The sequence below is a fragment of the Hyperolius riggenbachi genome, chromosome 9 (assembly GCF_040937935.1).
Source record: "Hyperolius riggenbachi isolate aHypRig1 chromosome 9, aHypRig1.pri, whole genome shotgun sequence".
Classification (NCBI taxonomy): Eukaryota; Metazoa; Chordata; class Amphibia; order Anura; family Hyperoliidae; genus Hyperolius; species Hyperolius riggenbachi.
In genome coordinates, this window is record NC_090654.1 from 218,284,810 (window position 1) to 218,312,271 (window position 27,462).

General features: G+C 47.3%; 1 protein-coding gene across 1 annotated transcript in view; it reads left to right on the forward strand.

Annotated features, from left to right (window-relative positions):
* Window positions 1-2,825: 2,825 nt before the first annotated feature.
* Window positions 2,826-27,462, forward strand: part of LOC137532955 (inositol-trisphosphate 3-kinase A-like) — a 144,214-nt gene continuing 119,577 nt past the window's right edge. Inside the window, exon 1 of the mRNA XM_068254013.1 lies at window positions 2,826-3,477. Coding sequence (XP_068110114.1) covers window positions 2,956-3,477 — 522 coding nt within the window. The 5' untranslated portion in view covers window positions 2,826-2,955. The remainder of the gene's footprint in view (window positions 3,478-27,462) is intronic.

Below are 27,462 nucleotides of genomic sequence, written 5' to 3' on the forward strand. Positions count from 1 at the left end.
TCTGATCCTCCTCCCTTTTTGGCTGTGATGTCCACTTGCAAAGAGTGAGTGATGTCCCCCACTGATACACCAGTAATGTTGCCTGTATCCCAGTACTTCTTACCCCGTCACCGAAACCACGCACTACTTGTCACCCAGTATCTGTCTCGCAGGTCACCCAATACCTGTCAGTTAGGCCACTCACTACCTGCCACCCAGCAACTATCAGCCAGGCCACACAGTGCCTGTCAGCCTGGCCAACCAGCACCTTGTAGCCAGTATCTGCAATCCAGGCCACCCAGTGCATGTAACCTTGTACTTGTCACTCAGTACTGATCATGCAGTACTTGTCATGCCTGTCACCCAGTCACAGTGCTTATCACCCAGGCCACTGAGTACCTGGCACCTTTATCACCCAGCACTCGTTCCTAATTACCTGTCACCCCTGTCGCAAAGTACCTAACTCCCAGCATCTGCAAGCTAGTACTCATCATTCAGGCCACCCAGTACCTAGTTTTCCTGTCACCCAGCACTCTTCACCCAGGGCTTGTCACCAAGAACCTGTTACTCGGAATCTGTCACCCAGTACTGACCACGCATTACTTGTAACCAACCTGTCACAAAGTGCTTGCCATTTAGTCTTTGCCCATACAGTTTGTTGATACATCTTGATGGCAGGCCTGCGCTGTATACAACAACTCACCTCCCTGCGTTCCAATCACCGCTCACTTGCTGGTGTTTAGCAGGAAGCAGCGTGTGTATCAGTGCTAGGTAGAGGAGAAGACCAGCGGCAAGGGAGCGGCGATTGGAACGCAGGGAGGTGAGTTGTTGTATACAGCGCTTCCTGCATCAATCACTCTGCATCGCAGGGGTGAGCACCGAGTGCGGCCCGGGAGAGGAAGGGAGGGAGAGGTTGGGCCTCCCTCCCCACAGCTGCGGCTCCCCCTCCATCACAGCGCCCCCATCTCTTAGCGCTCAGGGCGGCCGCAGGGGACGCACTGCCCTAAAACGGGCTTGGCTGGGACCCCCGAATAGCGGCGAGGTAAATATTTACCTAGCGCGATCCAGCACAGGCACAGTAGTGGCTTTCCATTTGGCTCAGGCTTGGGGACATGGGCGTCCGCACGTTGGCCAACATGGGGCAGACGCCCCTCCCTCGGGTGTCAGCTGCCCCCCCCCCCCCCCCCCCCGAGCCGTCCCCGCTGCCTAAGTCAGAGCAGCCAGCCCAGCATCAGACCTCCGATCAGCGGGCAACCAGTGAGTGCGAACGCTAGGACCTTGCGGACAACGCATGGATTTACGGAAGTGGCATCACTTCCACATCTGCAGCGTGGCGTCCACAGGGGTACCGTGCACCCACTCTGACTGGTCGCCAGCTGGTTCTGAGGTCTCTCGCTGGGTTGGCTGCTGGAACTACGGTGAATGAGGGGGCACCTGTCACTATCTAAACTAGGGGGGCACCTGCCACTACCTAAACTGGGGGTCTCCTGTCACTACCTAAATGGGGGGGGGGCTGTCACTACCTAAACTGGGGGGCACCTGTCACTACCTAAACTAGGGGGCTCATGTCACTACCTAAACTGGGGGTCCTTGTCACTACATACACTGGGGGGCACCTGTCACTACCTAAACTGGGGGGCACCTGTCACTACCTGAACTGGGGGGCACCTGTCACTACCTAAACTGGGAGTCCTTGTCACTACATACACTGGGGGGCACCTGTCACTACCTAAACTGGGGGCACCTGTCACCACCTAAACTGGGGGGCTCCCTGTCACTACATACACTGGGGGGCACCTGTGTCGGAGGCGCTCACAATCTAATTCCTACTATAGTCCTAGTCGAATGTCCCACCATTGCTAAGTTCATGTAAATTTGGCTCCATCTGTGACCACACACATATCCTGGTCCATGGTCAGGCCCATTTCTTGGAACGACGCACTGCACTTTTACCCCCATTTTTTGGCGCGGTGCGCTCAAAACTTTCCCTCCTGTATTTAGGCACGCCGCATGGCTTCGCCAGCCCCTTTTTTGCACCCCCTGAAAATTTTCTGTGGACGCCCGTCGCCCATGCATGAGGGATTATTATTTGACACAGTGATCACTGTATATATGTTATTTCACTCCTGACGAAGCCTGTAAGGGTGAAACATGCCGTGTGTTATGTAGGATGTGTGTAATCACTAAACTATATTATTTACTATATCTAGCAGTGGCATGCAATAGGGGGTGCAGAGGTAGCGACCGCATCGGGGCCCTTGGGCCAGAGGGGCCCTGCCTCAATCACAGTGCTCACTCTTTATTGGTTCAGTGCTGATAATATTCACTTCTATAGATGCTTAGAATAGTAGTAATCATTAACACAGTGTTCCCCATCCCCTGCTTGCACCTCTGACGCTGGTTGTCCTTGGCAGGTTTTGGTGCGCCATATCAATTGTAATGTACAGAATGCTGGGGGGGGGGGGGGGGGGGGGCACATGTAAAACTTGCACAGGGGCCCACAGCTTCTTAGCTAAGGCTCTGAGTATTAGGGTGCATCTCCTAATTGTGCATTTACACTACTTATGAATACAATTCTCACGTGCTTCCATAGATACAGTTTATACAGCAGGTTTTTTTTGTTTACTAATAGCTGCTCCTTTATTTTTAAATAACCAATAAAAGTTATATTTTAAGTGCGTTTAGGTACCTGCCTCTTTCAGGGAATACGTATACTTAGTGCATAGCTGCATTTACACTGTAGTCATTGACAGACAGTACTCTCACTAGAAGAACAAGAAAAAAAAAAAAAGCAGAGACAACAAAACCAGCCCTCCCACACACAAGTCCCTGGTTGTGAAGGAGGAAGTTGAAGCAGTTACAGCATCGCAGCGCTGCTGTGCTGTGCCTGAAACTGGAGTTTCTTATGTTATGACAGCTATTGGTCCATTCAGAGGAGCACGTTGTCTGTGAGACCCCCGACAAGCCACGCTTTGGATGATTCCTACAGAAGAAACGAGTGACACCGGGATGAACCATGCTGAGGGGTCAGGGGAGTCCCCGACCTCTCCGAACCTAGGCAGTGGTAGAAAGCGGCTGAGTGTAGGGGAGTTGCGGCTGTACTTTGAAGCTCGCTGCGCTGCAGAGCGGGACGGGGAGAGGCAGCCGAGGCGCAGGAGGATGGGGAGCGGCAGCTGGCACAGAAAGAATGGAGATACTTCGGAAGAGCCGAGGAGAGGCAGCTGGCAGAGTCAAGTTATTCCGCGGCTCACGGTGACCAGTTCCGAGGAGCCGCCACCCCCCAGCCCAGCTGCGGTGCTCCTGGATCTGCCCGGCTGGAACGGAATGAGGACCGAAGGCTTGCTGAAGTTAGCTGACCGGAGGCTGTGCGGGTCCAACACGTCTCTGTCCTCCACTGGCTCATCAGCGCTGGAGGACTCCGAGGATGATCTTCTCAGTGACTCTGAGAGCAAAAGCCAGGGGAACGTGGACCTGGAACACAGCGAGGAGCACAGCCTGGTGAGTAACTTACTGTGCCCACCTGGTATGGGTCACCTGGGCTGGCTGCTGTTCTGCGTGTGGCACAGCAAGGTGAAGAGCCTGGTGACTGCCCCATTGTATACCTACTGTGCCCACCTGGGCTGGCTGCTGTTCTGCATGTGGCACCGCATGGTGCAGAGCCTGGTGACTGCCCCATTGTATACCTACTGTGCCCACCTGGTATGTGTCACCTGGGCTGGCTGCTGTTCTGCGTGTGGCACAGCAAGGTGAAGAGCCTGGTGACTGCCCCATTGTATACCTACTGTGCCCACCTGGGCTGGCTGCTGTTCTGCATGTGGCACAGCAAGGTGCAGAGCCTGGTGACTACCCCGTTGTATACCTACTGTGCCCACCTGGTATGTGCCACCTGGGCTGGCTGCTGTTCTGCATGTGACACAGCAAGGTGCAGAGCCTGGTGACTGCCCCATTGTATACCTACTGTGCCCACCTGGTATGTGCCACCAGGGCTGGCTGCTGTTCTGCATGTGGCACAGCAAGGCGCAGTGCCTGGTGACTGCTCCATTGCATAAATACTGTACCAACCTGCTATTGTGCCACCTGGGCTGGCTGCTGTTCTGCATGTGGCACAGCAAGGTGGAGTGCCTAGTGAGTACTCCTATGCATAACTACTGTGCCCACCTGTAGTATGTCAGCTGAGCTGACTGGTGTTCTGCATGTGTCACAGCAAGGTGCAGAGCCTGATAAGTGCCCTATTGTATACCTACTGTACCCACTTGTTGTGTGTCTCCTGGGCTGGCTGCTGTTCTGCATGTGGCACAGAAAGGTGCAGAGTCTGGTGGCTCCCCCATTTAATACCTACTGTACCCATCTGGTATTGTATCCCCTTGGGCTGGCTGCCCTTTTGCATGTGCCACAACAAGGTGCAGAGCCTGGTCAAGTTCCCCATTTCATACCTACTCTACCAACCTGGTATTGTGCCACCTGGGCTGGTTGTTGTTCTGCATGTGGGACAACAAGGTGCATAGCCTGGTGACTGGCTGCTTCATTGCTCTGTATAACTGTTATGTGTCACATGGGTTGGCTTCTCTTCTACATGTGGCACAGCAAGGAGCAGATCCTGATGACAGTCCAATTGCATGCCTACTGTGCCCACCTTGTATGTGCCACCTGGGCTGGCTGCTGTCCACAAGGCGCAGAGCCTGATGAGTGCCCCATTGCATACCTACTGTACCCACTTGTTGTGTGTCACCTGGGCTGGCTGCTGTTCTGCATGTGACACAGCAAGGTGCATAGCCTGGTGACTGCCCTATTGCTGTGTATAATGTATTGTGCCCATCTATTATGTGTCACATGGGCTGGCTTCTCTTCTACATGTGGTACAGCAAGGAGGAGATCTTGGTGACTGCCCAATTACACACCTACTGTACCATCCTAGTCTGTGTCACCTAGGCTGGCTACTGTGCATGTGTCACAACAAGGTGCAGAGCCTGGTGACTGCCCCTATATATAACTTGCACCCGCCTGTCTTTTCTGGATGTGGCAAAGCAAGGAAAAGAGCCTGGTGAGGTCAATTAAAGTGAACCGGAGATGGTACATTGGGCGTCATTAGTACTCACCTGGGGCTTCCTCCAACCCCATGAGCACCATGGTCTTCCTTTCCGTCCTCCTGTCCCTCCGTTCTTGCGTTATTCCTCCCGATAATCCGTCCGGCTGCATGTGCGCCCCTCGTCGCGCTTCTGCGCCTGCTCAGTACGCTCCCAGGGATGGGAGTGTGGCGGGGGCGTGCGCGGGCGACCCCCGTGCATTCTCAAAATCACGCAACTGAGCAGGTTAACGGAAGTCGTAGCACCAGAACAGAGGGGGCAAAGAGGATGGCAAGGGAGGCCACGGTGCTCACGGGGCTGGAGGAACCCCCAGGTAAGTATAAATAAAGCACAGTGTACCATCTCAGGTACACTTTAAGTATGACTGTAATCACTTGTGATTTGTCACCTTTGTCCTCTGTTGTTCTGTATGTGGACTGCAAAGCGCAGAGCCTAGTGTGTTTCACCAAGTATGGCACACTGTATTCCCCTATCATGTGTCACCTGGAATTCTGCATGTGGCAATGGCGGGAGCAGAGCCTAGTGAGTGCCACTATGTATGATCCACTGTACTCTCCTTTCATCTGTCTCCTGATGTGGTGGAAGCAGAAGAGCTTCTTGAATACCACAATGTATGACCCACTATAACTTCCTGTAATGTTTCACTTCTAATGACATGTTTTGCATATGGCACAGCAAGGAACAGAGCCTGATGAGTGCCACAGGACCAGGCGTGTACCACCTGTTGTGGTTGCTGTTCTGCAGGTGGCATATTGGTTATCTTACCCTAGTGAGTCCTATTCAGTATGCTGTGCTGTACCCGTTTTGTGCCTGCTTGGTTGGCTGATTGGGCATATTGAAATGCAGAGCTTAGGGAGTCACATTCTGTATTACTTATTGCAGATGGCATCTGACACCTGGTCTTCCTACTGTCCAGTTTGTGGCAAATAAAAAGCAGAGCCTAATGCTAGGTACACACCATACAATTTTCTGTTAGATTTTCTCTTAGATTTACCTGGCAGATAGCTTTTTTCCATGTTGTAGGTAAATCTAACAGAAGAATCTTACAGAAAATTGTATGGTGTGTACCTAGCATAAGGAATGCCACTATATAGCCCTGCAACCAGGTGTGTAACTAGACTTAATAGCCCCCCCCCCCTGCAAAAATAATAGCAATTCTATCAATATCCAGCGCTCACCAGTATAATTAGTGTACACTCCAAGGTTATGGAGGAGCCTATAAAGTGATAATGGTTGTCAACAACAAAAGGAAAGTCTCAATAAGTTTCATATAACACTTCAAAGTTTAATAAGGTCTGCATACAAAACCCCCCATAACCCCCATAAAAAACGAGCCAAAGGGTATACCAGCCTAGCATACACAGCCGGCCGTGTCAACCACGCTGCACATACATACAACACCATCCAGCCAAAGAGCTATACTCCCGGGAGTTTCCAGTTAAAGTATCTCTCCAAGATGTATAAATATGGCCTCAGATCCAGTCCAAATCCAATTAAGAACCTAGGATGTGATGAAGAGTCCCAGTAACACTTCCAGATGTACTCCTCATATATGTGTATTAACAACCATCAGTTGCTGCGCTATCTTGCCGTATAACATGTATAGATTCAGGGGGAGTGAAGGTTAGCAAGCAATAGTGTTAGTCCATGCAGCGGGGGGGATCTCAGTTAGTGATTGCAGCCACTTATTCAAAGCCAGCATTCAATTGTTAGAGCAGTGAAACTTGGAGGGCTCAGCTCAGTCCTCTCAGTGTTAACCACCTCTCCTAAATGTTCTTAATTGGATTTGGACTGGATCTGAGGCCATATTTATACATCTTGGAGAGATACTTTAACTGGAAACTCCCGGGAGTATAGCTCTTTGGCTGGATGGTGTTGTATGTATGTGCAGCGTGGTTGACACGGCCGGCTGTGTATGCTAGGCTGGTATACCCTTTGGCTCGTTTTTTATGGGGGTTATGGGGGGTTTTGTATGCAGACCTTATTAAACTTTGAAGTGTTATATGAGACTTAGTGAGACTTTCCTTTTGCTGCAAAAATAATAGCATGCCATGGGGCCGCCTTGGTCCCCAAACTCCATGAGGGTCACATGATCGGGAGCCCGCAAATTGCAGCAGGAAAACATGACAGACGCTCCCGCTACTCGCTACTGTGCAGGGCGGGAAGAGGTGGCAGGGATGTTTTTTGTGAACGAACGGGGAGGTTTTTTGTTAATTGGCTGCACTAGCGATTGGAGAGAGGGAAGAAGCCACTGGGCCTCCCTGCGATGGTGGGGGTTGCAGGAGTGATTGTTACACCCATGCCTGCAACACCTGCTGAGGGGCACTCTGTATCACCTACTGTGCCCGCTGGGCTGTTGTTCACTGTATAGCACAGTGAGGAGCAGAAACTTGGCAGTGCCGCAGTGTTAGGAGACTTGATGCGGCTGTTAACCTATTTTGTACAACACAAATTAGACAACCTGTTGTAAAGTTTAAATATGCTCCTGTGTCAGCCAGAGGGCAGTGCCACTATCTGTATGCTGCCAGTGAACACTGTGTGAATCCTGCCCCAAACATCTGTTGCTTGGTTAAATACTATAATGCTGGGAATACACGGTTAGTTTTTCCTTATCAGCGGCTCGATTGATAATTTCCGACATGTCCGATCACCGCGGCGGATCGATTCCGCGCTCAATCCCCACGGGCGGACAATGCAAAAAAACGAACAGCTGATAAGAAGTGCCCGCGGGGACGAGCGGGAATCAATCCGGGCGGCTGCGGGGACGCGCATTATCAGGAAGAGAAACTATCCCTTGCCTGGGAAACTTGTGCATTTACTTATCTGTGTAGAGACTTACCTCTAGCTTGACCAAACTAGAAGTGTGTAATTGCAGCAGTGGGATGGCATTGACTGCAAATGCTTCTTGGGTGCTGCCACATTCTTACAAGCTTTAGGTACTACCTGTATCTTCCAGTCTGGACTGGCTGCTGTCTGGCAGGTCTCCTGTATCCCGATAGGAACTTTGTCTATATTGTTTAACGTAGCTTCCCTGGGGTTCACATAATTATTAATTAATTTGAGCTGCATTTTGACAGGTGCCATTGAAACTCTTCTGAGAATATAAATTTCAGTTGTATTTGTGCTCCTTATGCTGGGCATACACGGGTCAACCCGACTCCCGCCGCATCCCCGCGTGTCCCCGCCGCCTTCCGGATCGATTCCCGCTCGTCCCCGCGGGCGCTTCCTTATCTTCTGCTCGACTCCCCGCTATTGTCCGCCCGCAGGGATCGAGCGGGGAATCGATCCGGCGGGTCAACGGACCTGTCGAAAATGATCAGCTGGGAGCATCAACGGCTCGATACATGGTACAGAAACGTACCGTGTATCCCCAGCATAAGGCTCCTTGCACACTATCTGCAGTACATTGCGATGCAATTAATCCTCAACCGCACTGCAACAATTCAGAAAAGTCGCGCTGCATGGTTTTGCTGCAGTTTGAACATACATTGTGTCATACAGTACCATAAATGTATGCCTCACTGCCAATGTGAACACGCTAGTTACCCTGTAACACAAGTGCAACCACTGCCATTTCCCAATGAAACCCGTTGCATAGCACCGCATGTAACTGCTTCCAGACCGCGCTAGTTAAAATCTACTCCCTGTTTGGGAGCTGTTATTCCTGGCCGCGAGTAGATTTCAATTTTCTGACCACACGCTACAGCTGATCACGCTGCTCTCTTGCCGCTGCAGTCCACTCGCCCTGCTGTCGCTATGACAGAAGAGCTCCGTGAGCCGATCAGGAGCCGATTTCATTGGTTCCTGACCCCATGATCACTGTGAGCCAGTCAGGTCAGGAGCCAATTAAATCGTGTCTTGACTGGCTCACAGAGCTCTTCCGTCACAGTGACGGCAGAGCGAGTGAGCTTCAGTGACGGAAGAGCGGCGCAATTTACGGTAGTCATGAATCCGTGTGATGTGACATCATTGGAACCTGTTTTGTGTACCAGCAGTCACTATCTGGTCCTTAAGGTGCCGGAGTCCACTGGTACCGAAGTGGTTAATGTGCTAGCCCTCAGATGTAGTCTGTTTCGATGCAACAGGGGCTTGATTCACTAAACAGTGATAACTCAAATATCACACCTTATCAAAGATATCACACCTTATCAAAAATATCACACCTTATCAAATATATCACACCTTATCAGAGTAGCATAGCGAGCGCTACGAACTTATGCCTGCTAATTGGCAATGGCACTCGTCCTGCCCCTCCGGGTTCGTAGCGCTTGTTATGCTACTCTGATAAGGTGGGTTAACTTTGATAAGGTGTGATATTTGAGTTATCAGGGTTTTAGTGAATCAAGCCCAAAGTGTGAAAGAACCCTCAGAGCCCTTTCACACCGGGGTGGTGTGCAGCCTAATGCAACCCTATGGGGAAGTTCATACTTCCCAAATTGTGGTACGCTGAGCCGAAGGTCCCCAAGCTAACGCTGGCACAGAACTACATTACCGTGCGGGATTCGTGGCGATCTGCTTCAGCCCGGAAATCATGTTGGTCTATAGCGACACAGGTTTTTTTAAAAAAGTCAATGTCGTCGTTTTACAAAGTGTAGTTTTACAATACGCTTCTGTGTACTTCCGCATACCCCTTAGCAGGAACTGACTGCAAGCGCGTCACTTCCTGTTTGGCTGGTGGCCAGACAGAGAACACCGCATACTAATGCGGTGCTCCCTGAAGGCCTGTTTCTGGCGATGCAGTGCAGCGGACGCGACGCACCTCATTGCTACTGGCAGTTTGCAGAGTGAAACCGGCTTCAATGTAAAATGAAATACAAGCAGACAAGCAATAACTTAGCCCCCTTACCCTCATCCTGTGATTTTACCCATGTTTTCGGGACCGCGGTGCAACACGGTCTGCGGAGACCACTGAAGCGCATACACTGCAGTGTCTGATGTCCCCATACAAGTGTTGCTCCAGCAGTGAGCAGCAGTGGGGTGGAGAAGGACAGAGAAGCCTCTTGATGATACAGAGGCTTCCCTTTACTGAGGTAAGTATCTATCTATTGCATTTTTTCCCTCACAGGTTTAATTAAACTAGGTTTCCACTTGTGTGATTATTTTTTTTTTTTTCTTCCACGACTTTCGCAAATGAAAACCAATCATTGTGAATGGGCGAGTTTCCATATGATGCAAATTTTCGCATGAAACTGTATGCGTGGAAAAAACTGACAGTCTGATCTATATTTTTACATGCGGTAAACGATTTTTTCATGTATAATGCAAAAAATCGCATTCAAATAGAATTTTTTGCCAAGGCTGTGGAGTCGATACAAAAATCATCCAACTCTGAGTCCTCAGTTTATGAAACCTCCGACTCCAGAGACCCAAAATGACTCCAACTCCACAGCCCAGTCAGGGCTATGGAGTGGGTACAAAAATCATCCAACTCCGACTTCGCAGCCCTGGTTTTCGTGTCAGTATTCTTGCCAGAAAAAGGAATTTGTCATGCTGTCAGTTGGCAGAACATGTAAATTGGGGCTATTGCGAAAATTCGCTAAAAACGCATGTAAATTACCAACTTTTTCTTCATTTTCAGAAAAATCGTGTGTGTCTTTCCTAATGTGAAAACGCAATGCTACAATGGAAAGGTAGCCTCACGCACAAAAAATACTGCAAGCATTACATTTGGGAGAAAATCAAAATGCGCCCGTGAAAAAGCAATACCGTGATGACTAAATTACTGTGTTTATCACCATGCCCTCGTCAATGTCTCGAAACTCGACCAGTGGAAAAGGGCCTTTGCAGAGTTGTGTGTTTTGTTTTTTATTAATGCCAAATAAGGGGAAAGCAGTAGCTATTGCTGGTAATATTCCTGTACTGTTAAATATCCAAGTAGTTATCGCTGGTCACTGGAGGGCTGATGTAATAATGTGTTGGCGTTTTATGCTCTGTAGTGGAATGTAAGGTGTGTTGTGTACATAATGACATTTATGACTACAACGTTACAAATAACGAGATGACTCAAGTGTGACTTTTCTGTAAAATATTGGTATAAGAAGTCATACATGATATATTGCATTTTGTGTTTTATTTAGTAAAGCAAGTCAAACAGAAATGCTGTATGAAGCTCAATAAACCACAGCAACGAGATAGAGTTCAGATGGCTACAGTCCGCTGAATGACGGGCGATTGCTGATCTGCACTTCATGGGCAATAAAGCACAAAAGCAATTTCCGTCCGAGGCTGATTATCAAGGCAGGTGCCAAGAAAACCGGAATAGTTACCCAGATCAGCCAGTCTGAAAAAAACATGCGCCGGTTTAATTTTGATGCAAGCAACACGTTTCAAATACCGTAGTTGGGGAAGAGCATGCTTAGCACTGTGTCGCATCAGCTCTGCTTTCATCATCACCGATGTTTGAGGCCTCTTTCACACTAGTGCGGTGTGTTACCCTGTTTTGCCGCAGGGTAACGCTACACCAGTGCATGTCTAAGGGGCATTTCACACCTGGCGCTTTGTGATGTCCCGGAAGGCTCTAATTAGGCGCACGGGCAACAGCACGTTGGAGGCCGGCATGAGAAGTGCCGTGCACCGACCGAAAGTCATGCAAGTATATGGCAACACAGCTTTCTAAAAAAAATCAGCATTCGCGTTAAGGCGCGCATGCGGGGAAGTGTATTTTTTCAATACACTTACGCTCGATTGTAATGCTGGCCACAGGAAGTGAGCATTAGAGAGCCTCACTCCCGGCTTGGCTTGCAACCAGAAGGGAGATTACCGTGGATTGCTGTAGTAATCTCCGAAGGCTATTTTTAACGTTGCAGTGTGATGCGGTCATCGCACCGCATGCTCTTACAATGGCGGTTGCCAGTCTGAAGAGGCATTACTTACCTACAGGGGGCTGTTCATATGTCCTCACAATTGTATGGGGGTTGCCATCTCCTATGCACAGTCCTGCAGTTTCATTTTCCTGGCATCTGTGCCCAATGCAATGCATTAGTCAGTGGATGGGAGTACAGAGACATCGGGAAAATGAAACTGTGGCATGCGATATCTCTGCAGTTATTCCACCTATGTACCCCAAATTTGGAGGGTTGGGAGGAGGCCCCTAAACTACATCTGTGGCGATTTGCAGCTCCCCAACGTAATTAGTTCACGAGTTACGTTCTTAACCACCCTGGCGTTCTATTAAGATCGCCAGGGAGGTTGCGGGAGGGTTTTTTTTTAATAAAAAAAAACTATTTCATGCAGCCAACTGAAATTTGGCTGCATGAAAGCCCACTAGAGGGCGCTCCGGAGGCGTTCTTCCGATCGCCTCCGGCGGCCAGAAGTAACACGGAAGGCCGCAATGAGCGGCCTTCCGTGTTTCGCTTACCTCGTCGCCATAGCGACAAGCGGAGTGGCGTCATGGACGTCAGCCAACGTCCTGACGTCAGCCGCCTCCGATCCAGCCCTTAGCGCTGGCCGGAACTTTTTGTTCCGGCTACGCTGGGCTCAGGCGGCTGGGGGGACCCTCTTTCGCCGCTGCATGCGGCGGATCGCCGCGCTGCAGCGGCTATCAGGTAGCACACGCGGCTGGCAAAGTGCCGGCTGCGTGTGCTGCTTTTTATTTGAGCCAAATCGGCCCAGCAGGGCCTGAGCGGCAGGCTCCGGCGGTACTGGACGAGCTGAGCTCGTCCAGACCGCTCAGCAGGTTAAAGTGAACCAGAGACAAAGCACCCTCATGTATTTTACCATATATATCAGTGGGAACATTAGAGAAAACACCTACCCTGCTCTCTGTTTCATCCTTCACTGCTCAGCCTGCTTGTTATCAGCCCTGATAAATTCCCCGACTGAGCATTCAGTCTGGCTTTGCTCAGGAATCATAGTTGAGTCTGTTTTCTATGATGTCCTTTCAAGCCCAAGCCTGCCCCCTTCTGGCTCTGCTATAATGACTCAGCTATAATGATTCCTGTGCAAAGCCAGACTGAATGCTCAGTCCGGGATTTTATCAGGGCTCATAACAAACAGGCTGAGCAGTGAAGGCTGAAGCAGAGAGCAGGGTTGGTGTTTTCTCTAATGTTCCCACTGATATATATGGTAAAATACATGAGGGTGCTTCGTCTCTGGTTCACTACCCCCTCCAAATTTGTTGTGTATAACTTATTATTGAACAGGAAGTATGGCAGCACAACAGGGTAGCACGATTTGACAGAGCACTTCCTCACAAAGAAACTGCGGCTCAAAGAAAATCCTCTCATGGGATGATGGGGAGGATACCACTACCCAGAAGGCTAAACGCACCAACCTTATTTCATACAGCCATGGACCAGCGTCATGAAGTGGGCAAGGCTCGCACCTAAAGGTGAAATACCAGGAAATGCTGGATTTTAATGCCAGAAATAACATTTTTTTTTTCCCGAAGCCTCAGCCCAGTCTGCAGTCTTCTGAGCACTGTATTTCTTCTGAGCACTGTATTTCTTCTGAGCACTGTATTTCTTCTGAGCACTGTATTTGGGCTCCATGTAGTTGCGGTTCTAACAATCTCAGTCTATTCATGTAAGCCAGAGTATTGGGACGTGCTCTTTGCCATGATTTCTGAAACCCTTCCAAGCTGCAGAGTGTTGTATTTGTCGTGCAGTATTGTTAATCTTTGTCATTGTCATGTTGCCTGTGACAGGTACATGTTAATTCCCTCCATTCCTCCATACCCTCTAACATGTTATTGTGTGCTGGGCCGCTACTGTTCAAATATTTGTTAAGTGAGAGCATTTGAATGTCAGGGAACTCGGGGAACTCCTACAGTGCAACACAGATTTCCATTTTATTTGTATACAGCCAGCGACAAAGCATCTACTTGACAATCTGTTGCCTTAAAACTCATGCCAATTCTGTGAGGGATAAGAACACCTCATGTTAGCATAGGCAAATTAGAGGAGCGATTGAAGTTTAACCACCTGTCATGTAGTTGAAGCTGCCACATTCAGGATGCTATAACTGACTGATAGAATGTATTTATGCATTTCATATTAGCAGAGCCGGATTTCTGGACCACAAAGGTCAGGGCCTTGGGCTGCAGCAGCACAAGGGGTCACCTGATGATAAAAGAGAAGGAGCTACATAGGAAAGAGGAGGCTGAAAATAGGGAGCAAAACATGGAAAAAGGGAAGCTGATGTCCAAGGGAAGTGTTCATGAAAGAGAGGGACTGCTGCATACATGGATGTTACACATGGGAGAGGGGGCTGCACATGGAATGGCAGCCACAATTACTTGGCCTGGGGGCACAAAAGCTACAAATCCAGCCTTGCATATAAGGCATAGTAGTCTTGACTGTACTATTGGAGACTCATGCATAGAAGCACCACTAATGAGAGGCACCTGTTCCCAGGAATCTCCCCAGGTCACTGCAGAGTCCTGCCAGATTCCACTATCACTCTAGCATGGCTGATGCTCCTTCAGTATCTGTGCTTCATTTAGTTATCTTTATACCATCTACCCCACGCCAGGTATTCTTCCAGTATGTGCTGCTTAGCAGTGTGGTACAAAAAAACAAAATAGAGAGCTAGGACAGGCATAGTCCCCACTATGTCGCATCACTTCTTCTTAACCACTTCACATCCAGACCCTGTGTTCCCCCTATGGACTAGAGCAGTTTTGACATTTTTGCTATGTCCCTATTTAATCAGAAATAACTTTATCCCTACTTATGACACAGAAATGAAATATATGTTGTTTTTTTCAAGACAAACTAGGCTTTCCTTGTATGCCATTTTTTCACTCCAACAATGTTGTTTTCTATGAATTTTAATGGGGAAATAAGGAAAAAAATAGAAAAAACACATTATTTCTCAGTTTTACCAATTCCAGTTTAAAAAGAAAAAGCGCTACTGTAGAAAAAAAAAACACAAATTTTACTTGGCTACTTACTGTATATCGTTTATCACAAAATGTAAATTATGGTCCAGTCACAATTTATGTTGAGGATATTTGATTCTGAAATAATGCTATGGTGTGCATTTTTCCCTATGAACTGAAGCATGTTAGAAGCATTTTTAATGGTAAAAATCAATCTTATTGGCGCAAGGAAGATATATATCCCCTTACACCAATTAGTGCTGCAGTTAGTGCCGGAGGTGTGCACAGGAGCAATGCTCAACCGTGCACAACTGTGCTTCAGCTACAAGACGTATATCTACGTTCTTGTGGCTTTGATGAAGTCACAAAGGACGTAGATATACTGTAGTGGTGGATAAAGTGGTTAAACAATATTTCAAACCTTTGAGACCTCTGTAGTACCATTGCTGCAGTTTTGAAAGGGAAAAGTTGTTACATTGTTGCCTAATATGGGATTTCGTGCTGCAATCACGTTTCAAACTAATTTCCACTATGTGATTGCAATTGCGTTTAAGCTACTTTACTCAGTATAGGAGCTCAATCACATCCGAAACACAGCAGGATGACAATTGCGCTCTGGACAAAATTGTAACGCAATCAGATCGCACAAATGGAAATGGCCGCTGCTGTTTCCATTAGTTTCATTGTATCCTGCGTTTTGTGATCTGTTAGTGATCAGGATCAGATCGCAAAACGCAGGGTAGTGGAAAAGGGCCCTAAAGCAGGTGTGGCTTTGTGCAGCAATAATGAAATTATGATTACTGATTTCTGCCCTATGAGGAAACATAAGTCCCTTGTTTGTCCATCGTTTACAACAAACACTTAAGGGGCCCATACACTGGTCAATTTCAGCCATCCATCGATCGATAGAATCGGTCGATTTAATCTATTGAATCCGTCGATCAATCGATTTGAGGCCGATTTCGATCGATATCGATCGATTTGATCTATCTGACTGGATGGAAAATCTAGGTTGGATGGCCCATAGAGTTGCATTGGAGCTAATGGTCCAATAACGCATTTAGATCGATTTCCAATAGATTTTATTCTGAAATCTGTTCCTAGTGTGTGGCACACATCAGATAGATTCCTGTCAGATTTGACTCGACAGGCATCTGACAAAAATCTACCTGATGGTCTCATCTGCTGCAAATCTATAAGTGTATGGCCACCTTTACCGTGTACACACTCATTCATAATGATGATAACAACTGTCTCTGCTGAGAATTTAGCTTGTGTAAAGCTGCCTGTAATGTTTCGGCTGATTGCTGGTCGTGAGCATTATTCTACCCAATCACCCCACCCACTACGTGACGTACAGGGGTTGGATAAAAAAATGGAAACACCTAACATTTTGGCATCATAATCTTTGAACATGTTTTAAGCAATCAAAACTTGGCATATGTTAATTTTTTTTTTGTTTATTATTTTTGTTATTTGATATGTTTAATGAAAATAATTGTTTTTTACAGATATTTAAACCAAAGTTGGTTATAATTTATAAAAATGGCAGATCGCTCAGACTTTTAAAGAGGCCAAATTGTTGGTGCTTGTATGGCAGGCGCTACTGTAACCGAATCTGCCCAAATGTTTGGCATTTCAAGAGGGACTGCCTCAAAAGTAATGACTGCCTTTGAAAGAGAAGGAAAAACTTCCTCAGCAAAGCACAGTTGTGGCCAAAAGTTGAAGTTGTCTAAAGGTGGCAATACACTGGTCGATTTGCCATCAGATTCGACCAACAGATAGATCCCTCTCTGATTGAATCTGATCAGAGAGGGATCATATGGCCACCTTTACTGCAAACAGATTGTGAATCGATTTTAGCCTGAAACCGATCACAATCTGTGGAGCTGCCACTGCCGCCGCCCCCCCCCCCCCCTCTCATATATTACCTGCTCCGGCCGGCGCAAGTTCCCGCTGTCTTCTTCTCCACTCCGGCTCCGCTACGCTCCGGCTACTGAACTTCCTGTCAAGGGGAGGTTTAAACAGTAGAGGGCGCTCTACTGTTTAAACTTCCTGCCGGGACAGGAAGTTCTGTGTAGCTCTAAAGCCCGAAGCGGAGAAGAAGATCAGTGGACTCGCGGCGGCTGGAGCAGGTAATGTATTACCGATGTATTGCGACGGTCGACGGGCATTCGAACGCCGCTAACGACGCACTCCCGACCTGCCGGGGACCGAGAAAAATCTTCTGCATGGATGGGTCGATGGGAATCGACGGGAACGATCGATTTCGGACGGAAATTGATCGTTCTGTCAGCGGTGTGTGTGGCGATTGCACAGCCGCTTCGATCACTGTGATCGGAACGGCTGTATATCGGCGGGAAAATCGTTAGTTGTATGGGCCCCTTAAGAGAGACCGTTGGACTTTAAATCGAATTGTTAGAAAAGCTTGCAAGACCACGGCTCCTAAAATCACTGCAGAGCTGAATGAACACCTACAGAACCCAGTTTCCACAAAAACTGGTCGTCGGGAGCTGCACAAATCTGGATTCCACGGAAGAACTGCAATTAGAAAACCTCTGCTCTCAAAGACAAATGTTTCAAAGCATTTAGAGTGGTGTAGAAACCACCAGAATTGGTCCCTCGAGCCTTGAAAATATGTGATTTTCTCTGACGAATCATTGTTTACCTTATTTCCGACCTCCGACCGAGTGTACGTTTGGAGACAGCCGAAAGAAGCATTTCATCCAGATTGCCTTCTCCCAACCGTAAAACATGACGGGGGTTCTGTGATGATCTGGGTTGCTATTTCTTGGAAATCTACCGGGCCAATGATTTCCCTTCATGGAAGAATTAACAGCCAAGACTATTTAGGAATTTTGGGCAACCAAGTTCATCCTATGGTTCCAGATCTGTTTCCGGAGGGGAATGCCATATTTCAAGATGATAATGCCCCAATCCGTACAGCTAGAATTGTTAGAGAATGGCACGAGGAACATTCTAATAAAGTTGAGCATCTCATCTGGCCACCACAATCCCCAGACCTCAACATTATTGAGCATTTATAGTCGTTATTAGAGATTCAAGTAAGCAGTCGATTTCCGCCGCCATCGTCTCTAAAAGAACAGGAGGGTGTTTTAACTGAAGAATGGGCTAAAATTCCTTTGGAAACAATTCACAATTTGTATGAATCAATACCTCAGAGAATTGAGGCTGTAATTGCTGCAAAAGGTGGACCTGCACCAGATTAAAATATATTTTGTTGATTTTCAAGGTGTTTGCATTATTTTGTCCAACCCCTGTACCTCGTGTGCCACTTCATTGGCCTTCCTCCCCCCACTTAGCAAGTGAAAGCGTTGTTAGCCTGTACAGCCTTGGCCCTACAATGTCACCTGAGGAATCAAGTCCCTCTCCTTTAAAACACACCACTACAGCCCTTTTCTGCGTGAAAGGGTTTCTGAGGTATTTGTGATATGGACTCAGGTCTGATCGCTACTCTCTGCACATCCATTGTTTTACTGGCTGTGCCCAGGAAGCAGGAAGCGCATACACAGGAACAGGAAGCTCAGTGCAGTTATGAGAACTTATCTACTTGTCATAACTCAAGTCTTCATGCAGAGATGCAATATACAGAGTATACAGACTACTTTTAAATGTTTAGGGCCCTTTCACACTGTGTAAGTTGCGTTACGATCAAATCACAACAGTGGCGAAAAAAGTCACACTGCATAGTAGTGTTGCGTTGCAACCATACAGAGAGGCATATAATACAATGAAAGTATGCCTCACTGCCACTGTTGATGCACACGTTGACCTCTTAGTGCACAGCATGCTGTGTGTTACTGCGTTGGAAGCCAGCCACACGGCTCTAGATACGAAAGTCCCATAGGAATATCATTGTGAGGCAACGATGTTGCCCGTTGCAATGCAGTGTGAAACGGCCCTAATTTCTCAGAACTCTTTTTATAACAGTAAATTTAGTAATTTGACCTAATTTTTTTTTTATCATGTAGCTAGCCTAGCGCTAGCTACATGATTCCCCCCTCCCTGCGGCATCCCTCCCACCCCTCCGATCGCGATGAAGCTCGTCAGGAAATCCCGTTCTGAACGGGATTTTCTTTTAGGGCTTCCCCCATTGCCATGGCGACGAACAGAATGACGTCATCGACATTGTGACATCACAGGGAGTCCCGATGAGTCCTGATCCTCCCCATAGCGCAGCCTGGCGGCGATTGGCCAGGCTGCGTACGGGGTCGGGAGGCCTCTTTTGTGGCGGGTAGCGGCGGATCGGCGGCGAGCGGCGGCGATCGGAGAAACACGCAGCTAGCAAGGTCCTAGCTGCGTGTTTCCGAAAAAAAATTATTCAAATCGGCCCACCAGGGCCTGAGCGGTGCCCTGCGGCGTCAATGGACGAGGTGAGCTCGCCCGTAACGCCCAGGAGGTTAACCAAGGAACATTTTGGTACTGATGTAACATGTTATATTAGAAGTATGGTTCACGTCATGGGTATTCTTGTTTCTCATCATTGCCTTCTGTTTCTATAGCACCATCTTGTTCTGCAGTGCTAAATACATATATCAGATTTGTTATGTACATAGAAGGAGCTCAGGTATGATTAGTAGCTATTGTGTGCTGTGGTTGCATTGTGTAGTAATGATTATATGCAGTTTGCTTTTTATACAGGTCCATTGTTTGTAGGCTGTCATGCTTCAGTGTGTAGTACTACTTATCTGTTTCCAGTAAATAGATGTGATTGTTGTTTTGTCCCCGCCTTGTTCATTGAGCTCCATGTATGCAAAACAGGGCTGTGCAATAACAGGAGCCAGGCTGTGAAATACTTATTTTGTTTAGATTTCTATTTTTACTATGCTGCATACTTAATTCTTATTATTATTTAGTGTTTATATAGCACTTACATATTCTGCAGAACTTTACAGAGTACGTAGCCTTGTCACCGAGGCAGGTTAACAGATCCTATGCTAAGCACAGGACATGTCCATTGCCATTGAGCGGTGGACCATGGAGAATACTCCCTGGGGATTTTAGTGGTCCCCCCAGCCTCTTTTAGCTGGGTGCTCCACCCAGTTAATTTTGGTGAATACCCAGCTGTAATCAGCTTGCATCTTCATCCTCCTCCTATTCTGTAGGCAAAATTGCGCCGACCCTGCATTCCCTCCGTCGCGCCACACCCGGCTACTTTTTCATGCCACCTGGCTGGATAAAAAGTTTTGGGGAGAACACTGGATTTCTATTGGCTTGTTTCAATCCAATGAGGAGCCCCAGCAGTATTGTGATGCTTGTTCACAGAGCATAAGAAGCAGCAACCCAACCGGCGCCAGACAAACCTGAGAGGTGTGCAGCGATGGATGCACACGTTTCCAGAGTAACCAGATGCGAGAGACATACAGACGTCGTGCATTCTTCATGTGAACCTAGCCTAACTGTCCTGCAGAGGTGCTCATAATCTCATCCCCGTCCATCAAAGCCTAGGGCCAATTTTTAGGGTTCAAAAGACAACTTATCTGCAAGTTTTTGGGATGTGGGAGGAAACCAGAATGCTCAGAGGAAACCCGTACAGATGTGGCAAGAACATACAAACTCCGAGCAGATTTTATCCTAGCTGGGCTTCTAAATGGGGACTAAATGCTGCAAGGTGAGAGTGCTATCTTCTGTGCCACTACGCTTAACCTATTCCATGCAAGCATGATCGGACTGTTGTGAAGGTGGCCATACACTGGCAGATGGCCACCTGATTAGTCCAACAGAGAGATCCATCTGTGATTGACATCTGATCAGAGAGGGATCTATTACTGCCACACACTGCACATTGATTTTTTTATAGATTTAAAGCTGAACTAAAGATCTTCCTAAAAAAAAAGTGTTTCACTTACCTAGAGCTTCTGCCAGCCCCATGCAGCCTTCCTGTTCCGCGCCGGTCCTCTGCAGTCCTCCGTTCTCCCGCCACCAGCTACTTTCGCTATTGTTGACTTGTAAGTCGACGGCAACTGCGCCTGCGCGCCCCGAGCCACGCGTATATTTTTCCGTGTTGTATCCCGCATTAGCGGCCTGGCGGGCTAGAACGCGGAAAAAGATATGAGGACCGGCGCGGGACAGGAAGGCTGCACGGGGCTGGCAGAAGTCCCAGGTAAGTGAAACACTTTGTTTTAGGAAGATTTTCAGTTCCCCTTTAGTCATGAAATCTATTAAAAAATACATAATAGGCTGCTCCCCAGCTGGTGAAAGGCCTCCCCAGGTCTCCCCATCTATATTACTCCCCTGTAGAGTTTTATTAGCACAATGGAGCGGCCTCACCACTCACCTGTCCAGTTGACATGCTCCTTTCTGTGTGCTTCTGTCATTTCTTGGTGCCCGTGGGGTGCAGGCACCGGGAGATCACAGAAGTGCAGAGGAAGGAACCCGCTGTTTGGACAGGTGAGTGAGCTCCACACTGCTCTAATACTCTACAGGAGGCCCAGGAGAGAAATATAACTGGGGGAGTCCTGGGGTGGCCTAGATAGCTGGCATAGATAACGTCACGTCTCTGCCCCCTTTTGACCACCAAAATTATCTGTACACTCCGTAATGTTGATCGGTTTTGGACGAAAATCTAGTGGTATGTTGGGGGCAACACAGTGCTTGAATTTGCCATGGAAAATCGCATAGTATATGGGATTTGTTACTCTGAAATGTTTAAAAACTGCGGACACCAGAAGACATGTCAGTATTTTTGTAAATGATCTTCAGTCACCCCTGTGAGGCATGACTATCCGTTGCATTGCCGTGCCACTCAACTGATTTGTCAACATCTACTGTGGAATCACCTGTAAATGATCAGACTTTTCCTGTAAGCAGTGAAAAAGTGAAAGCGGACCTGAACTCAGAACTTCTTCTCTCCTCTAAAAGACAAGCAACTGCATCGTAACCTTAATAAGTTTAACATCCAATGTTTACAGATTAGCTTCTCTGCCATGGCAGAGGATATTCCTGAGCTGACACAGCTGAGAGATCAAATTGCAGTGGTGGTTAGATGAGATGAGCGGGAATTAGACAGGCTAAACTCTCTAAATACATGCAGGGTGCATTTCTCTGTTTTCCTTCTGTCCTGTGCAAGAGTTCAGGTCCGCTTTAATCTGCATGCACCCCACATATTTTTGTGTTCCAAAACATCAATCTGTGATAGTTTCAGCTGAAATTCTAGCATGAAAGAACTTTCAGTGAACTTCTGAAGTATACGCGGATACGCTTGGTCAATGTATCTCAATGGGGTGGTTCACACAAGAGTGGGAGGCGTTCTGCAGAAACGCATACTCCCGGGGTGAGGCATTTTTTGGATTGCGGATGCGTTTCTGCCTCAATGTTAAGTATAGGAAAAACGCAAACCGCTCTGAAAAACGCCTGTTCAGAGCGGTTTTGCCGGCGTTTTTGTTACAGAAGCTGTTCAGTAACAGCTTTACTGTAATAATATATGAAATCTACTACACCAAAACCGCTACACAAAACCGCAAAACGCTAGCTGAAACGCTACAGAAAAATAAGAAAAAGCGTTTCAAAATCTGCTAGCATTTTGCGGATCTGCTAGCGGGTTTTGGTGTGCACCAGGCCTGATTGGGGATAAGCTATAATCCAGTGGAATCATGAGAGACTATTGCAGGTGACATCCCAGGTCTGTAGGTACTTTAGCTGCTTTCAGTTTACTGGGATCAGATAAGTTATGATGTCATCTCTGGTTTCCTAACTCAATGCCCTTTGTTCATCATTATTGCTCTCTATTGCCTTATGGAATAACATGGCCCATAACTTTTCCTGAACCAATTTCTCCTGTACCCTATCGTTCCTTAGTTCTCCCTCTGACAGGTCTTATTAACAGACTTGTTTAATAATGTGTTTATCTACTAAAAGGAGTCCTTATAATTTACTAAACTTTATTCTGACTTGTAAAATGTTGCATTGCTGATTTTCAAATGCTAATATAAATAAAGGAAAAAATAAAAGGACTAATGAGAGCAGCAGGAGCTGAAAACCAAATGCAAAAGAGACATTGGCTCCACATATTGCAATACAGGCTGTCTGGGGTCCCCTGCTAACCTCTCTTTCCAGTTACCTATTATTTTGGGAACAAGTTTGCCAAGCCACTTGGGAGCTACTTACATGAAAAAAGAGAGCGTACACTGCATGGGGAGAAAAGATTAAAGGTGCCCATATATCAGAACAAGAGACAGATCTCTCTCTGATTGAATTTGATTGGAGAGAGATCTGCTGCCTGCCCATACACCGCAGGGCAATTCCAGATCAATTTCATGCTGAAATCGATCCAGATTCGGCCTTGTACCGTCGTATCCGCCTCCTTGACAGCCCGACGCTGTCCCTCCAAAGGTCAATGTGCCCCCCCAGTGCCTATTGCACTATATATTACCTGCATCCGCCACTGGCTCTGGGCTCCTCTGTCTATACATTCCCACGTGTACGCTGCGCAACCACTTGGGGCACGTGTATGGATTGAGGACAGCGCCTAGAGCCAGTGGTGGCCATGGACATGTTAATTATTGTGCACTGGGCATCGGGGAGAGCTTATTGACCTTTGGGGGGACAGCGTCTGGGGTTTTGTCGCTCGTCCTGATATCGCTCGCCGATACCGCCGTGCACCTGAGCGACCACGACGACCCAACATCTTGCAACATGTCTGATCGATTTAATGCGACCAATTTCGATTGGGCTTGCACTTGGTGGCACCAATTTTCTTTTTTTTTTCACAATCAAGGTTTATTAAAAGATAAGTACAGAAAAAAGAAGGTGATACTTTATCAGTTATAGAACGTCAAGAACAATGTTGAAATAACTACAAGTTGCCAGCATTATCACGTAGAGTATGAAACAGGAGAATTTTTGGTAACTGTGGACACCAAGGAGTATTTTCTCAGTGTGTTATACGCAGAGAGCACCACACAGATACCTCAGTAGTTTCCATAGACCCGTAGGAAAGAGGGGGAGCGGCAAGCTCGAGAGTAGAAAAGAGGTGAGTATGCGAAGAAAAAGGGGGTAGATAACAGCAAGAGTAGTCGAACACAAGGTCTTATCTCATCAGTTGGACAAGATGGTTTTGTAATGAGAGGAGGTCTGGAACTCAGACCAGAGTGACCATGTTATTGTGTATTGTTCAGGTATGTCCTGTGAAAGGAGTATTAGGTGCTCCATTCTATCAATAGAGTCTACCTTCCTGACCCATGATTTAATGGAGGGGGGGGGGAGGGGGGGAGGGGATTTCCAGTGGAGAGGGATCAAACTTCTGGCCGCATTGAGAAGATGTACTGTCAGAGATTTTTTGTAAGACTGGAGAGATTCGTGAGTGTCATGTAGGAGAAGTGCGCTGGGTGTGAAGGGAACTGTGCTCTCAGTAATCTTTTCTACCAACTGATGTATTTCCACCCAATAAGTTGTTATTTGGGGACAGGACCAGAATGTATGGAGAATGTCTGCTTGTGGGGCGTTGCATCTCCAGCATGAATCTGGGGAGGAGGGGAAGATTTTGTGTAATACAGCGGTGGTTTTATACCATCTTGAGAGAATCTTGTATCCCAGCTCTTGGGTATTAGTATTTAGAGAGCCTTTGTGGTTAATGAGGAAGATTTTACCCCATTGTTCATCATCGAGAGAGATACCTAGGTCTTTTTCCCAGTCAAACTGGAATTTGAGTTTGGAAGTTGAGGGCGTAACCAAGAGCATCTGATAGAGCTGTGATACAAGATGTCTGTGTGGTCCTTCACTAATGATCAATGTTTCAAAGGTGGTCAGTTGTTTTGACCAGTTAGCTTTGGATTTCAGAGAGTGGTGGCACCAATTTTCATTCAATTATAATAATGTAATCAAATCGGATGGTCGCTCACCGCCAAGTCGCCTGATTAATCTCTTAGGCCCGGTTTACACTTGCAGTAAAAAACGGTCAATGTTAACCTATGGATCCATTCACATCTGTCTGTTCAAATGGATCCGTTCTGCACAATCCGTTGAGCGGACTGCAAATTTCCTGCTGCAGCAATTTTTCCAAACCGATGAGCCCAGCGGAACAGAAACTGATACTGAAGCGCTGCATTGGGGGGCAATGAGAAAACGGAACGTTCCAAGGGGCAAAATCCACTTTGGGGGTGGGGGTCTGGGGGGAGGTGGGGAAACATATGGAAGCAGCGGAACGGAGTGAAAATGGATCTGATGGACGGGTGATCAGATCTGTTTTCACGGATCCGTTTGCCACTCTAACGCAAGTGTGAACCGGGCCATAGAAAGGCAAGTACTGTATCTTCTACAGAGTGCAGCCAACACTGACACTGTGCCATCTTCTTCCTCCATAGTAATGACAGGAGTTCTTGTCAGTAGGGGTCTGAAATATGCTCTCGTAGAAAACACAATGGCCTTGATTCACTAAAGGGGGCTAAGTGTTAACGTGCTAGTGAAAAGACACTTAGGACGCGAAAACAGGCGCTTCACGCGCTAATATGCGCGCAAACATTTGTGCGCGCAACGGTTAGCGATGCGCGGTTTGCACGAAACATTTGCATGCAAAATAGCGAGCGATGCCACATTTCGCGCACTGGTGCAACGTTTCGGGCACACCAACTTAACGTGCGATCAGTAACAGCTTTGGACGTGCAAACTACTTAGCATCCTAGTTTGCATGTCCAAGGCTTTTAGGCATGCTAACTAGGTTAGCACCCTTTTGTGAATCAAGCCCAATGATTGCTAAAAATGCTAATAAGCATTAATTGTATTTGTAAATTTTCCTCAGCGGCTGTACTGCTTCTAGCCTGACAGTGACAGCCGTGACTCACTGCGACCTTGACTTCTATATTATTTGGCCTACAAATAGTTTCATTATCTTGGTAAAACCCCTCCGAGAGAGAACAAATCCCTCATCTGTTTAAATGGAGCTAGAGTCGGGACTTTGTGGCTCAAAGTTAATTTTGGAAATGTATCATCAACCTGTTAACATGAACATGTCATGAGAGCAATATGGAGGCTTCCATTGCTGATTTAGCAGTTTGCTCGCTGTAATTCTGACTTTTGTGAACTGCATACCTGTTCAAACGAGGGACTCAAACCTATCATAGCTAAATAATCGTCATTACAGCCAGGCCAGTAGCATTTCCAAAACAAGGAGGCAGCCTTCAAAGTCCTCTCATGCTGAGATGACACGATTTCCACTTATCTGGCTAAAGTCAATCACTGTCAACAGGTCAGAATGCCTAATCTTCCTTCTTCTTTCTGATCAAGGATTTACTGTGTAAAATAGCTAACGGATAAAAGGCCGCTGTTGAGCATGTGATATGATAAGATAGATGTGTATATACAGTGCCAAGCACACAAGTAAGTATGCCGTGTTGCTTTTCTTCTTTCTCTGCCTAAAAGAGTTAATATCAGCGTTGCAACTGAAGGTGGGACTAACATCCCTCACTGTTATAGGCATAAAATACTTAAAGAGAACCCGAGGTGTGTTTAAAGAATGTTATCTGCATACAGAGGCTGGATCTGCCAATACAGCCCAGCCTCTGTTGCTATCCCAAACCCCACCAACGTCCCCCTGCACTCTGCAATCCCTCATAAATCATAGCCATGCTGTGAGGCTGTGCTTACATCTGTAGTGTCAGTCTCAGCTGCTCCCCCGCCTCCTGCATAGCTCAGGTCCCTGCCCCCGTCCCTTCCCTCCAATCAGCAGGGAGGGAAGGGATGCAGGCGGGGACTGGAGTTCTGCAGGAGGCGGGGAGAGCAGCAGACTGACACTATAGAGATAAACACAGCTAGCTCTGACAAGCTGTTTGTCAGCAGCGTGGCTGTGATTTATGAGGAATTGCAGAGTGCAGGGGGACCTTAGGGGGGTTTGGGATAGCAACAGAGGCTGGGCTGTATAGGCAGATCCAGCCTCTGTATGCAGATAATATTCTTCAAACCCACCTTGGGTTCTCTTTAAGTGGCAGAGAACTGTTCTGAGAAAAGGTCAGTAGTTCGTACATATTTAGACAGTTTCATTGAGCTGAGACAAAACAATAATTTTGCTTTTTTAGTTTTTAAAAATAACATAAAACTGTGGGATATCTAAAGTCATAAGAGTAAAAGCAGTGGCGTAGCTAAGAAGCTATTGGTCCCGGTGCAAGTTTTACATGGGGCTCCCCAAACACTCTATACATAACAATTGATATGGCGCACCAGAACTTGCCAGAGACAACTACAGTGTCAGAGGTGCAAGCTGGGGATGGGGAACAGTTTGTTAATGATTACTACTGTTTAAAGCATCTAAAGAAGTGATTTTTACCAGCACAGGACCATAAGAGAGCTAATATTGTGTTTGAGGGAGGGCCCCTTGGAGTCCCTCTGGCCCAAGGGCCCCCGATGCAGGCGCTACCTCTGCACCCCCTATTACTACGCCACTGAGTAAAAGACACAATTGTTTATTTCATCAGGGCTTAGGGTTAGGTGCTGTGACATAGAAGGAAATACATTTAATTTCATGGATTGCTTCAAAGGGGGACTGTTAGGACATGGGATACAGATTGATTTATAACACATGTGAGGGGGAGGTGGCTTGTTTTGTGCTTTGCGGTGGAAGGGTGGAGC